The sequence below is a fragment of the Perca fluviatilis genome, chromosome 14, assembly GCF_010015445.1.
Source record: "Perca fluviatilis chromosome 14, GENO_Pfluv_1.0, whole genome shotgun sequence".
Lineage (NCBI taxonomy): Eukaryota > Metazoa > Chordata > Actinopteri > Perciformes > Percidae > Perca > Perca fluviatilis.
Window position 1 is genome coordinate 33,897,695 of NC_053125.1, and position 15,928 is coordinate 33,913,622.

The following is a 15,928-nucleotide window of genomic DNA, read 5'->3' on the forward strand; positions in this document are numbered from 1 at the left end:
CCTTAATTCAAACCTTACTCCTGAACATCATCATATTTTAGTTATCAATTAAGTAGCCTCATTTAGTTTGTTCAAGCAACTTTTCCTTAAGTAAATGGTCTGGTTCTTCAAAGAAACACTGGTATAAGGCATGGTCTAAAACTCTTTATGTACAGATGTTTCCAGACGTTAATGGGAGAAATGAATGGGAACCCAAGGTCTCTCAGAGGAGGGGCAGGACTGTTGAGCTCTATGGCTTTCAAGTCCTTCATCCTGGACTATTAAAAACTTAAAGAAGAGACCAGAGCAGGGCTGTAGAGACAGGCCTAGACCACCAGAGACAAGAGCAGTAGTGTACAGACAGGACTAGACCACCAGAGACCAGAGCAGTAGTGTAGAGACAGGACTGGACCACCAGAGACCAGAGCAGTAGTGTAGAGACAGACGTGGACCACCAGAGACCAGAGCAGTAGTGTAGAGACAGGACTGGACCACCAGAGACCAGAGCAGTAGTGTAGAGACAGACCTGGACCACCAGAGACCAGAGCAGTAGTGCAGAGACAGACCTGGACCACCAGAGACCAGAGCAGTAGTGCAGAGACAGACCTGGACCACCAGAGACCAGAGCAGTAGTGCAGAGACAGACCTGGACCACCAGAGACCAGAGCAGTAGTGCAGAGACAGACCTGGACCACCAGAGACCAGAGCAGTAGTGCAGAGACAGACCTGGACCACCAGAGACCAGAGCAGTAGTGCAGAGACAGACCTGGACCACCAGAAACCAGAGCAGTAGTGTAGAGACAGACCTGGACCACCAGAGGGCAGCAAACACCAACCAGGACATTCAAACAAAATTAATTACAGTTTTTAAGAATCACTTTGGCACTAATCTCAGAACCTTGATGTAATTTTTCAAAACTGTAACACTTGTTTCAATAGCTTGGATACAACACACATAAACCTGAGATCATGTGATCATTTAACAAAGATCAGCTGTTCAATACGACACAACTTAACATCAAAGTATTACTATTTCAAAAAGGCAATTCACATATTACAGTTCAGATGATTGTCTATTCATTCCATTACAATCATCTATCAATCCATACAGCTGATCATAATGATAAGCAACTGTTGCATTACTCTCAATGACTGTATGGAAACAGATAAACAATATTCCATGTTTAGATCATGAACGTTTCAAGATAACCAGATTCACACACTCGCTGTGTGTGTACAGGTGTGTGTGTGTGTGTGTGTGTATGTGTGCGTGCTTACGTGTGCGTGTGTGTGTATGTGTGTGTGTGTGTGTATGTATGTGTGTGTATGTGTGTGCGCGGGTGCGCATGCGTGTGTGTGTGTCTGTGTGTGTGTGTGTGTGTAGCCTCTCTCTCTCCTCCCACTTCTTCTCATATCCTCTCTGAGTCTGGACTCAATGCTCAGAGGCTGCAGATGTCCAACATCTGTCTCTCTCTCCGTCTGTCTGTCTCTCTCTCTCCATCCGTCTGTCTGTCTGCAACATGAAGAGGAGACAAAGATTCTGGTTCCTTCTCTGGGTAAGACTATCTACCATCTACCTCTCACAGGTTGCTTCAGACTGGGACCTGGTCTGTTACAGTAGTGGGCTCAGACTGGGACCTGGTCTGTTACAGTAGTGGTCTCAGACTGGGACCTGGTCTGTTACAGTAGTGGGCTCAGACTGGGACCTGGTCTGGTACAGTAGTGAGTCTTCTTAGTGATGAACTGTCTGTGTCCTGTTGTAAAGAAGCTGCCACACTGATCAGCATTTGATTTTGGAGGTTGTAGAGACGCAGCAGCAGCAAAACGGACGATTTTACATCCAAACCAACGAAGGTTTAATGGTTTTAAAGTCCGGGTCTGTGTGACTTTGGATTAAACAGCTTTCCTTTATTTAGTTTATCACTCGGAAACAATAAATGTTATTTAAAATGTTATTTAAAATAATTCATTGATTTCTGTTTGTGTCATTTTGTGTCACTGTGTATTTGACAAATCTCTCTCTCTCTCTCTCTCTCTCTCTCTCTATATATATATATATATATATATATATATATATATATACATATATATATATGTATATATATACATATATATATATGTATGTATATATATTATTATGTATCTATCAGTTACTTTTCTCCGTATTATTCTATTATTCGGTGCATAAAGAAAACAATCTTAACTGTAAACACTAAATACTAAACAGATTGAGGGTGTCTTATTTTAAAGGTTATAAATATCTAAATATTTAGGATTCATATTTTTTTTATTTATTTGTAATGACAGCAGCCCAGATGTTTGCTGGTGTGTGTGTGTGTGTGTGTGTGTGTGTGTGTGTCTGTGTGTGTCTGTGTGTGTTTGTGTGTGTGTGTGTGTCTGTGTGTGTGTTGGTTTCTGACTCAATGGTTCTCTGTGTGTGTGTGTGTGTGTGTGTGTGTGTGTGTGTGTGTGTGTGTGTGTGTGTGTGTGTGTGTGTGTGTGTGTTCTGTTGTTTCCAGGTGTGTGTGTGTCCGGCGTGCTGCTGGCACGACCTGGACAACAGCGAGTACGACTGCTGGCCACTGGAGAAACCCAACGAGTACAACATGGTGGAGTGTGGAGGTGAGACACACACACACACACAACAATCTCACCTGGATGTGTGTGGAGCGGGACATAAATATCGACAAGGACAAAGTGATTGGAGAGAAAATAAATCCATACTGTAGTGATGAATAAGTCACTCAGAATGTTATAAATCTGTTTCACCCAAAGTTTTCACTCCAGTTTTCATGTAGCATGGTGGAAAGTTTATTGTTGCAGCCGGAGAGTTTTTCAGAAAGAACGAGATGAAACAAACCAAAAGTTTGGTCTTTGAGTATTTATCAACAGCACAGTGGAAAGTGTATTCAATGGATGAGAGAAAGCACACACAGCTTATGTGCATCTTCAGTGAGATAGAAAGACATGCTCCCTGCCTATGGAGGAAATATTTATTCATAATTCAAATTGAAAATCCAAAGAGAAAACAAAGCGAGATCAAATTAAAAAAATTTTTTTCCATTTGGCTTTTCCATTTGGATTTAATATTTGGCTTTTGAGTTTCAATTTAACATTGGCTTTTAATTTGGATTTAATATTTGGCTTTTGAATTTCAAAATTCCTCCGAACCATTATACCACCAAATATTAAATCCAAATGGAAAAGCCAAATGGAAAATTAAAAAAAAAAATAATATTTTTAATTTGCTCTCGCTTTGTTTTCTCTTTGGTCTTTCAATTTCTCTCTGGACTTTCAATTTCAATTATGAATAAATATTTCCTCCATACCTGCCTAAACATGACTCGGCATTTCTTACACTCAATCAAACATAGTCAAGACATTTCAGGAGCCGCTTCGCTTCTTCGCTTCTTCCCCTCTGTACCACATCCCGTTTATCTCAACTAATGTGAGAAGTCTCAACTATCCAGGGAGAAACGAATGTACCTTATCTGCTCAGTATACACATTACGTTCCCAGACTTTGTGGCAGACATACTTTCAACACGTGAGAATCTGAAAAACTCACTTTCAGCATTGTATAATATAAAGAATATAAAGAATCATGCTTAAATATAATTTTGCCATTACAGTAGCACATGTAGCCTACACATGGAGTTGTAAACAAAGTTTGTGTTCAATACATATAATAGTGCCATGTCAGTTATATAGTGTGGCACTGATTGAGAGCACTTGGCCTGCTCAGCACCATCGCTGTCCATCAGCTGTCGCTGTCCGTGGTGCTGAATCATTTCTACTTGACTGGCAAACTGCTTTCTTTGTTCGTCAATACATGTGGCTTTTCCTTTGTGTTTTATTTGACTTATAGGCTTACTTGGCTCAACAAGGGACACATTATAACCAGAGTAATTTCCTAACTAAACATTACTTTCCTAACTAAACATTACTTTAATAACTAAACATATAATAGTGCCATGTCAAGTATATAGCATGGCACTGATTGAGAGCACTTGTCCTGTTCAGCACCATCGCTGTCCATCAGTTGTCGCTGTCCGTGGTGCTGAAACATTTCTACTGGACTGGCAAACTGTTGTCTTTGTTCTTCAAAACATGTGTCTTTTCCTTTGTGTTTTATTTGACTTATAGGCTTACTTGGCACAACAAGTGACACATTATATCCAGGGTTCAAAATTAACTTTTTCGTCCACCAGCCAAATGGCATGAATGTTCAAATTTTAACAACCACTCAATAGATTGCCATTGGGTTTTTTTTGGGCTGGTGAGTGAAGCAAAGCTACCAGTCACTTGCGTATTTCACCAGCATTTGGCTGGTAGATGGTGCTAATAGAGAGCCGAAGTCCCGCCCCTTCTACTTCCGGCCAATGGGACCTGTCTTTCGAAAAAATATGAACTAGAGTCAATGGAGAGATTTATTTTAATTAGAAAGACTACACGCTTCATGGATGACGTCTCGCTGAAGTTGCGATGTCTGTGTGTATCGTACCTGTGTGTGGGTGTGTGTGTGTGTGTATCGTACTTGTGTGTGTGTGTGTGTGTGTGTATGTGTGTGTGTGTGTGTGTGTATGGTACCGGAGCTGTAACGTTACTCTAATGAGCAGAGGACCTCCTTGTTCTTTTACTTCTCTGCTGAAAACACCTCGTTGGATAAAACCCAGCAGTTAAGATAACGTTACATGTGTTGTGGAACAGAGCTAAGCTAGCTAGCGAGCAAGGCGATCATCAAGCTAGGTGAGGTAGATTGTGTGAGACGGGAGATGTAGTCCACTGGGAGATGTAGTTCACTGGGAGATGTAGTCCACTGAGTGGTTTCACACTAAACTAAGTGGTCATATGACAAACCTACGGCTAACTGAGACTTTCTTCAGTTGAAAAATTATCTTTAAAATTGACAAACATCATATTTGTAATCCATGGCTCAATTCAAACGGGATCAAAAAATAATTTGCCTCTCCCCGTTGACTACCGGTCATATATTTTCTGAGTTTAGGTCCCATGAGGTCCACCGGAAGGGGGCAGGCCTTCGGCTCTCTATTGTGAACCCTGATTATAACACACGCATTCATCAGATACTTCATTTAATTTAACGTTTTTTTAATTTTAATGACTTGGTAGCAGAGAGCCCCCCCCCATGATGAAGCTCCGACCCCCCCCCCTACTGTACTGAGAGTTTAGCCCCGCCCCCTGGCGATAACGTTGTTGAATATGGCGATAAATACAACAGATAACACAACTAACTGCTTGTTGAGTTTAAAACTAATGGAAGGAAATCATCTCCAGCTGTCTTTTACTGAACTAACTGAAGATTGAATTGAACATAAAAACGCAGCACTAACAACAGGATGACAGTTATATTTTAAAGTGTGGTTGTCTGCTGACGTTGAAATCTCTTGAGTGTCTCTCGCCGTGTGTTTACTGCGCCGGGTGATATCGTCATGACGATAAAAAGAGGATTTATTGTGAATCCCTGTTGTCTTCTGACGATCTTTATTTACCATGTTGTTTACTCCATAAATACTACAGAAACAAGAGATATTCCAGCTTCCATCATATGGGTGATGCCTAACTCTCTCTCTCTATCTGTCTCTCTCTTTCTGTCTCTCTCTCTCTGTCTGTCTCTGTCTCTATCTGTCTCTTTCTTTCTGTCTCTCTTTTATCTTTCTGTCTCTCTCTCTCTCTCTCTGTCTCTCTCTCTGTCTCTCACTCTCTCTGTCTCTCTCTCCTTCTGTCTCTGTCTGTCTCTCTGTCTCTCTCTCTCTCTCTCTCTCTCTGTCTCTCTCTCTCCCTCTCTGAGGTCTGGAGATGGCATGGGTGGTGCGTCCTCCGGAGACGGTGAAGAGCGGCGAGGTGTTTAGCGTTACATACTCGGTAACGGCCAGAGACTCCTTCTACGACTGGGCCATCCAGAACCACATCTTCACACACAGGTTCATATCACACACACACATACACACACACACATACACACACACACACGACACACACACACACAGGTCCATATTACACACACACACACACACACACACAGACGCACACACACACATACAGGTTCATACAGCCTTTATATTAGATATACTGGCACACAACTGGACGCATCATTGGGTTTTTAAAGATTATTTATGGGGGCTTTTCCTCCTTTAAAAGGTCCCATGGCAGGAACATTTCACTTTATGAGGTTTTTTTAACATTAATATGCGTTCCCCCAGTGGCTAGTATTAGAGGACCACTAAGGCCTATATAAAAGAGACTTCAGATACAGTATTAGGGGACCACTAAGGTCTATATAAAAGAGACTTCAGATACAGTATTAGGGGACCACTAAGGTCTATATAAAAGAGACTTCAGATACAGTATTAGGGGACCACTAAGGTCTATATAAAAGAGACTTCAGATACAGTATTAGGGGACCACTAAGGTCTATATAAAAGAGACTTCAGATACAGTATCAGGGGACCACTAAGGTCTATATAAAAGAATCCAAAAAGCAGCATGTCATGGGACCTTTAAATGATAGAACAGGTTAGATATGAAAGGGGAGGGAGAGGGAAGACATGCAGGAAATCTGCCACAGGTTGGATTTGAACCCTTGGCCTCTGCGTCGAGGACTAAACCTCTACATGTGAGCGTGTGCTCTACCAACCGGGCTGGCACGACTGGATGTTTTTTGTTTGTTTTGTTTTTATAAATTTTGTTGAATCTTTATCATATTGTTTGTAGCTTAGTTTTTTCCTGACATTTTGGTTGTTTTTTCAACATTATTTGTCGCATTTGTAAAATATTTTTTGCTGCTTTATGTTTTGGGCAGTTTGTCAAAGCAAACTTTTCCTGCAAAGATCTAAAATGGTTTGTTTGTCTGTGTGTGTGTGTGTGTGTGTGTGTGTGTGTGTGTGTGTGTGTGTGTGTGTGTGTGTGTGTGTGTGTGTGTGTGTGTGTGTGTGTGTGTGTGTGTTTCTGTGTGTGTGTGTGTGTGTGTGTGTACTCTGTGTGTGTGTGTGTGTACTGTATATGTCTGAGTGTATCTGTGTGTGTGCATTGTGTGTGTGTTTATGTATGTGTGTGTGTGTGTGTGTGTGTGTGTGTGTGTGTGTGTGTGTGTGTGTACTGTATGTGTGTGTTTACTGTATGTGTATGTGTGTGTGTGCATTGTGTGTGTGTGTTTATGTGTGTACTGTATGTGTGTGTGTATATGTATGTCTGTGTGTCTGTATATATGTGTGTGTGTGTATGTGTGTGTGGGTGTACTGTATGTGTCTGAGTGTGTTTGTGTGTATGTGTGTGCATTGTGTGTGTGTTTATGTGTGTGTACTGTATGTGTATGTGTGTGTGTGTGCATTGTGTGTGTGTGTTTATGTCTTTACTGTATGTGTATGTGTGCATATGTATGTCTGTGTGTCTGTATATATATATGTGTGTGTATATGTGTGTGTGTGTGTGTGTGTGTGTGTGTGTGTGTGTGTGTGTGTGTGTGTGTGTGTGTGTGTGTGTGTAGTTCTATAGTAAACGCTGAAGCAGCTCGGAGGTTTTGTGAACATCTGGACTGTCCGACTAACTGGAATGATGCCAACGGAGAAAACTGCTGCATCCATCACGCTAACATCCACTCCTGTCCGATGGGACACCTGGTGCATGCTTTGATTCTTTCTTCTTGCATTATCTTCGAGGGCTGTTTATTATTATTATTCACATTCATTAGCAAATAATCTGGCAGTTATTTTTTAACAATTTCCAACATTAAATTATACAAATTTCAGACGGAAAGCATCTGTGGTCCCTGGATACCGGACGACGGGAAAATATTCACACACACCATCTCTACCTCCGGCAAGATGACCCAGACCAACTGGACTGCCAAGGTAACGCACACACATACACTCTCACACACACACACACACACACACACATATACATACACACAGACACACAAACAGACACACACACACACTTAAATACACATAGACCCACACACAGACACACACACACACACACAGACACAGACACAGAAACACACACAGCCACACACAGACACACACACACAGACGCAGACACACACACACAGACGCAGACACACGCACACAGACGCAGACACACACAGACACACACACATACACACAGACACATACACACAAACACACAGACACACACACACAAACACACAAACAGACAGACAAACACACACAGAGATACACACACAGATACACACACACAAACATACACAGAAAAACAGAAAACACACACACAGACGACACAGACAAAGATACAATATTTCAAAAAAAAAAAAAACCCCCCCCCCCCACCACAAAAAAAAAAAAAAAAAAAAAAAAAAACAAACAAAAAAAAAAAAATTTTTTTAGAACTGAATTTCTCTTCTGTTCAACTAAGTCACATGCAAACAAAAGAAAAGTGAGTGAAGGTTGTTAGTGGGTATAAAAGCTGAAGTAAGTCGGATAAACAACACACACACAACACACACACAGTTGAACACAGTTCAACTCTTTATCTTCCAAATTTCCTAAATAACCAAACTTAATTAAGTCACAGCTGCAACAAATCTTTTCTAAATGTAAGCACAAAGCCTGATGTACATAAATATCATTGTATGCAGATGATACACTACTGTATATCAGCAATGTTTCTAACTCTCCTCATGTTCTTTCATTTTACTGATCTCTGCAATATTATAATATTATCTCCAGACCTCAGATACAGAAAGATAACAGAGAGAGACAGAAATAATATTATATATTGTTGATATTATTGACCATTTCTTTGACTTTTTGTGTTGCTTTTCAAGGTTTTTGTCACCTTTTCCAACATTTTTGTTACTTTTTAACTTCTCTTTACTCATTTGGACTGCCTAGTATTTGCCTATACTTCCTAGTGTTTGCCTATACTGTCTAGTGTTTGTCTATACTGTCTAGTGTTTGCCTATACTGCCTAGTGTTTGCTTATACTGTCTAGTGTTTGCCTATACTGCCTAGTGTTTGCTTATACTGTCTAGTGTTTGTCTATACTGCCTAGTGTTTGTATTTACTGTCTAGTGTTTGTCTATACTGCCTAGTGTTTGCTTATACTGTCTAGTGTTTGTCTATACTGCCTAGTGTTTGCTTATACTGTCTAGTGTTTGTCTATACTGCCTAGTGTTTGTATTTACTGGCTAGTGTTTGCCTATACTGCCTAGTGTTTGCCTATACTGCCTAGTGTTGCCTATACTGCCTAGTGTTTTCCTATACTGCCTAGTGTTTGCCTATACTGCCTAGTGTTGCCTATCCTTCCTAGTGTTTGCCTATACTGCCTAGTGTTTGCCTAGACCATGGGCCAGACCTGTGTTAAACTTCGGCTTTGGCTGGCGTTCCTAAGTGACCGTGACTCTGTACTGCAGGTGGTTTTGGTCCACGCCGGCTTAACCTCGCTCATCGCTCACATACGAGTCGGCCGCATGCAGGTTGCTCTGGAGGCCAAGAGCACGGTGCAGCCTGCTGTAGGTATGTATCGTTGTATGTTCCCTCTCTACTTCCTGACATGACTATAGAAACAAATACAACGGGGATAATGGTGCCAACAACGGTATCTAAAAGCTACAGTCTTGGATCACATTGTGACAAAATACAGCAGTTCAGTCATGTTTAGTTTATAATGTTCTACTTTTTATGTATTTTTTGCCCCTGAAAAGCACTTTGAATTGCTTCATGTCTGAATGGTGCTGTATAAATTAAATCCCTTGCCTTTATAGAGCCACCTAAAGAGCGTCAGAAACTGTCTGATGTTTCTGTTTCTAAGTCCCATAACACAGGCAGGATGCTGGTTGATTGGCCAGTTCAGTCAATGAGATACTGAGGGGGAAATGACACAAAGTTATTTTAAAACCCTTAAAGATTCAGGGCTTTTTTGCTGTAAAAAGCATGTAAAAACAGTAAAAAACATGAACAACTAGCTCCTCTATTCTCCCGTCTAAGTGTGTGGCGATGGCGTCTGTGAGGAGGCGGAGCTTTGCTCTACCTGTCCAGCTGACTGCGGTGAATGCCCCATGACGCCCACCACCAAGCTGGCCATCGGCCTGCCGCTCAGCCTGCTATGCCTCTGTGTCACACTGACGGCTGTGGTGAGAACTCAACAACACACATACACACCACACGCATGCACACGCTAACAGAAGCCTTGCTAAATACTCAAAAATAACACAATAACATAACCTGATCAATAACTTGTCTTGTGTAGTGGCTGAGGTACCAGAAACAGAAGCTGTTTTGGGACGAGAGCTGGATCATCGACTTCGATAAGATAAAACAAGGTACTGTAACAATCCGGATCAGACCGGTTTAAACTAGCTGAAACTAGTCAGTTTACTGGTGTAAACTGGTGAGGAGCTTGTCTATAACTGGTCACAAGAGGTCTGAAAGTGCAGTGAACAGATCTTGTATACGTCTGGTTTCGGTCTCAACCATGTTCAGCCCTGACAAATCGTAGCAAACCGTTTATTTCAACTGAAACCGAGGTGCTTTGAATAGGGTTGGGTACCGAAACCCGGGTCCACTATGGGACCGGTTCCTATGCAAACGGTAGGAATCGGACCAGATTAGAATGCAAATTTTGGTTCCTCATTTCGGTTCCACTTAATGTGTCCACTGAAATATTTTCCCTCTGTCGCTCTGAAACAGACGTAAAAATATCACCCTTTCTCTGTAGTCTACTATTAGCTATAGCTACCGTAAATGTAGGCTACTTTTAAAATGCCATATCTTCCCCTCAGGGCTCACCAAAACGGACGTAAAAGCATATTAACCATAATTCACTGCACACATGATCGCTAGTAAACATATTACATCTTTTATGTCATTTTTCAGTTTTTCAAGAATCGGTTTAGGAATCGGAATCGATTTAAAAGTACCGGTTTGGCATCAGAATCATAAAAATCCAAATGATACCCAACCCTAGCTTTGAATACCCTGCTGTGTGCGCTCTGCCTTTACAGACGCGTCTCTGCTGATGCACACCTGTGACACAGCCACCAAACCAGAGAAAACACATCTTAAAGCCCGTTCTGAGCAAATGTGTTCAACACGGAAACCGCAGCAGAACTGTGCACACCGTTTGGAAATAAAACGTGCCTCAGGTCTTAAACTAATGGCCATAGGGCCCTATTTTAATGGTCTAAGCGCACGGCATGAAGCGCCTGGTGCAGCTGCGTTTAGGGCGTGTCCAAATACACTTTTGTTAGTTTGACGGCGAAAAGCGCCTGGTTCTAAAGGGTTGTACTTAGTGTCTTCATTAATCAGAGGTGTGCTTTGGGCGTAACATGTAATAAACCAATCAGAGATCATCTCCCATTCCCTTTAAAAGCCAGGCGTGTTTGGACCTTGGAGCATTGCTGTTATGATGGAGGATTTACACCGTAATATTTTTATTTGTAATCTTCTGCATGTGTGTCTGTGTGTGTGTGTGTGTGCTGCTGCTGTGTGTCCCTGTGTGTGTAACAAGCATAGTGTGCGCGCACTGTGCACGAGCCTAGGAGCATTTTACTAATGCTCTGTTAAAATAACAATGAAATGCTGCGTTATTGACTTCACACCAGGTTTTTGTTGGTCAATGGTGTGATCACTTCCCGCTGCCTCAAGATAGCAATACTCCCAGAATGCACCTGAACACACCTCCCTGTAAGACCAGCACGCCCAGACTGCACCTGAACACACCTCCCTAGATGGGTGCAGGTGCATTTGCTATTTAAACGACGCGGGCGCTGGATGGGAAACTGACAACTGGATTGGGCTTTGCGCTGCGCCGGGTGCAAGATAGGGCCCACAAACTGGTTTAAACAGGATTGAAATTTGAGACCCAAGTATCCAACACGATTTTCTGTATGACCATGTCTCTGTGTTTGTCTGCAGATCATGAGGCTCGTATGACCATGGGCAGTATAATCAGCGCCCAGGTGGGGAACAGCGACAGTAACACCAGCTGTGTGACGGCTCTCAGCTGCTATATGGCTCAACCGGGGAGCCGGAAAACACCGTTCACCTTCACCGGGTTATAGTACGATCAGCTGTCCGGCTCCATGCTGTCAACACGTTCTGGCTTTTTTGAATGTATTTTGTATTTAAAATATTTGTCTTCTCCAGTGATGGAAGAACTGTGGCCATCAAGAGGATTCAAAGCAAGACTTTCTCTCTTTCCAAAACCATCAGACAGGAAGTCAAACAAGTCAGGTAATACAGACACACACACACACACAAACCAGTTACATACAACACATACAAAACAGACACATACATAAAACACATACATAAAAAAAAACAACACACAGAACAAAAAACACACAACATACACACACACACAACATACACACACAGACACACACACATAAAAAAAAACACACACACACACAAACAAGCAGACACACACACACACACACACACACACACACACACACAAACAGGCAGACAACACACACACACACACACACAGAAACAGGCAGACACACACACACACACACACCTTATTCATAACGTGGTATTTTAACTCTCTCTCCGTCTCCAGGGAGCTCGATCACCCCAACCTGTGTAAGTTTATCGGCGGGTGTGTGGAGGTGCCTAACGTTGCCATAGTGACAGAGTACTGCCCGAAAGGAAGCCTCAACGATGTTCTTCTTAACGAAGAGATCCCGCTGAACTGGGGCTTCAGGTAGACCCCTAAACTCTCTTATTTAAAGGGTCATTTTGGTATTTTTAAACCCTACATTCCCGTGGTTCGTGTCTGAATGACCGACCTTTGAATCTGGGCTATCGGGTGAGAAAGAGAACTCATCCCGAGTGTTTCTACCCTGCAGGTTTTCCTTCGCCACGGACATCGCCAGAGGCATTTCGTACCTCCACCAACACAAGATCTGTCACGGCCGACTCAAGTCTCTGAACTGTGTGTTAGACGACCGCTGGGTCTGCAAAATAACAGGTGATGAGCAGAGCCGGCCTATAGGCAAGACTGCTTTCCTGGTTTCTGACTCTATTCCAATCTTTTTGTTGCCTTTTTTTCAACGTTTTTCAAACATTTTTTTGAATCTATTAACTTTTCTTTACTCATTTGGACTGCCAGCGCCCCTAGCATTTGCCAAACTTATATTTTTCAATTCAAATTGAATGCTATCGTCGCAAATATTGGCCAATAGGGGGGCACTACAAATGCGAAAAGTTTATATCTCATGAAGGGCTCATCCGATTTTTACGAAATTTGGAGGGTACCATCCAGGGACACTCCTGAGGCCACGCCTACAATGGGGTACTGATTGGTCAAAGTGCGGTCTATTGTACCCCCCCCCCCGCCCCCCCAATAAATGCATTAGTGCCATTAAAACGCATGTATAACATGAATGTAGAAGGGGAAAAAAGGGGAAGTTAGGGTTCATACTTATATGTATATATATTATACTTATAAGACAAATTCCTAATGCTTCTTAATTGGCAATACATCTTTTCTGATTTTGAGAACTGTATTTTTTTGGACTCCAAAGGCTGCAATAGTCAAATGCGCTGCTGTTCATTATGGGATGAGGACAAGTTTGCACTTTAGCAACATAGCTCCATGGCAACTCGCGGACAAACTTGGGAGTCGTGAGGAGGGGCGGAGCCTCAAAGAAATGTCATCTGATCAAGTCCCAACTTTCCAAAACACACAACAACAGCCAAATCTTCACAATGTTTAGCAAACAGCTCATGGGAAAGTCAAAGAGCAGTTCAGGAAATACGTTCAAAAACATATCGGGCCGATGCATTTTGGTTTCATTTCACGTACATGTCAAATAATCCGGCTCAGAGAAGACAGCGTGGTATGAACATGAAACCAAATGTTGTAGAATTTGCCCTTTGGTCTGGGCCCAAATGAATCGAACTACAGATTCAGTAGCGAAGATAGTGTGGGTGCTTGGGTGCGGCCGCCCCAGGGCCCCGAGCCAATTAGAGGCCCCTCAAAACGCTACCGACCTTGCCGTCGCCAACATACGTTCGCGTACGTTTAACGGATACATTTACGTTTATTTCACACGTCATCAATGTATCATTTAACACAATTTCATAAAGTACAATGATCATGACACATTGCAGATTATTATCTGAAAGAAGCCAATTACTGTGGCACTGATTGAGAGCACTTGGCCTGTTCAGCACCATCGCTGTCCATGAGCTGTCGCTGTCCGTGGTGCTGAAACATTGCTACTGGACTAGCAAACTGTTTTCTTCGTTCGTCAATACAAACTTTTCAAAAGATGTGTCTTTTCTTTGTGTTTTATTTGACATATAGGCTTTCTTGGCTCAACAAGTGACACATTATAACATGCATTCATCAGATATTTTGCCGATTTTTTTTAACGGTTTTAATTTTAAAATGACTTGGTAGCAGAGGGCCCCGTGATGAAGCTCCGCCCCCCAACTGTACTGAGAGTCTAGCTCCGCCCCTGTACAGATTATTATAACTAATATATATTTTCTGATTTTTCAATTGTCTGTCCTGTCAGATTACGGGCTGAGGACGTACCGCCGGGACGAGGGGGCGGAGCCTCTGTCCAACTATCAGCAGAGACTGCTGGAGGTCTACATGCCGCCCGAGTTTCAGAACTCCAACATGGAGCCGACGCTGGCTGGAGACGTGTTCAGGAATGCGCACACAAAACTGGGTTTTTCCTCACACTGTCAGAGACATGTGTACATACACGTTTGGCCAGTCTGCCCAGTCCTTCCAGAAAACGCGATGATGCGATCGCATAATTCAACGCATAATCAGACAAAGTCCGCATATTTATACGCATTTCTTCAAATATGCCGCACTTCGCTGCATAAATTGCTGATTTCAGCGCAAAATATTTCGCGGTGCTTGCATGAGTTCATCATCCCCGCGCATTTTCGTTGCAAAAAAGTCCCATAATATATATATAATATATAAAGTTGAAAAAAGTTGCCTTTACTTCACACAAAAGCAGCCATTTTCCCCTGTTGCCATGGGAACGTTATGAAGTGATGTAATACGCATACGTGAACATCATCTAAAAGCAGAGTGTTGGGGGGAATCAGTTTTCTTTTCTCTTTTCATCAAACTGCAGTTTTTGCAAGTTGCCACAATTTCATCGCATAAAATTGTATAAATATCATAGAGCATATTCCACCGCATTTTTAAAGAAAACGTGCCGCATAATCAAGGATTTTTGCCCGCCAACAATCACAAAAAACTCCAAATTTTTCTGGAAGGACTGAATGACTTTCTATACCGTAAATATAAATATAAACAATTAGTAATAATGACTTTCTGGATTATATGGTCAACCAGTTTTAATAACTTTCTTTACGTAATGGAATGTTTCAATTTGACTTCAGTGCCCTCGTAGTGCGGTTAAAGGGTTAACACAGAGCATAGAAAGAAATCCTCCAATGAGAATTTCCAGAGCCTGTTGCTAGGGGTCTGATGGGAAGATTTTTCATTTTGGGACAGCCCAGAGGCTTCGGCCCGTAATAGGTTGACCAAAACATCCTTTTTGCCCGGACATGTCCACTTTTTTTGCGAAGCTCTGCGTGGAGCCCGCGCGCAACCATAAAACAAGACGTAGTGCAGCTTCACAGTTAAACTGCAAAAGAAAATTATAAAACTGCAGTTTTTGCAAGTTGCCACAATTTCATTGCATAAAATTGCATAAATATCATATATGGCATATTCCATCACATTTTTTTAAGAAAACGTGTCGCATAATCAAGGAGTTTTGCCCCACAACAATCATAAAAAAACTTTTCTGGAAGGACTGCCTGCGCTCTCATTGGCTCATCCCACAGCGTGATAACTTCTGTTCATGTGTCCCCAGTTACTCCATCATTCTGCTGGAGATCGCCACTCGCAGCGACCCCGTCCCGGTAAGTCACACTCTGATTGGTCGGCTGTTTCTCTCATGTTCTCATGATATCTGT

The 15,928-nt window shown here is 42.2% G+C and overlaps 1 protein-coding gene across 1 annotated transcript in view; it reads left to right on the top strand.

Moving 5' to 3' along the window:
• The first annotated feature begins 1,499 nt into the window (after positions 1–1,499).
• Positions 1,500–15,928, top strand: part of LOC120572620 (atrial natriuretic peptide receptor 1-like) — a 23,093-nt gene continuing 8,664 nt past the window's right edge. The window contains exons 1-14 of the mRNA XM_039821943.1: positions 1,500–1,535; positions 2,499–2,601; positions 5,791–5,923; positions 7,486–7,618; positions 7,748–7,849; positions 9,376–9,478; positions 9,950–10,095; positions 10,212–10,284; positions 11,879–12,023; positions 12,110–12,196; positions 12,528–12,671; positions 12,817–12,938; positions 14,494–14,629; positions 15,823–15,874. Coding sequence (XP_039677877.1) covers positions 1,500–1,535; positions 2,499–2,601; positions 5,791–5,923; positions 7,486–7,618; positions 7,748–7,849; positions 9,376–9,478; positions 9,950–10,095; positions 10,212–10,284; positions 11,879–12,023; positions 12,110–12,196; positions 12,528–12,671; positions 12,817–12,938; positions 14,494–14,629; positions 15,823–15,874 — 1,515 coding nt within the window. The remainder of the gene's footprint in view (positions 1,536–2,498; positions 2,602–5,790; positions 5,924–7,485; positions 7,619–7,747; positions 7,850–9,375; positions 9,479–9,949; positions 10,096–10,211; positions 10,285–11,878; positions 12,024–12,109; positions 12,197–12,527; positions 12,672–12,816; positions 12,939–14,493; positions 14,630–15,822; positions 15,875–15,928) is intronic.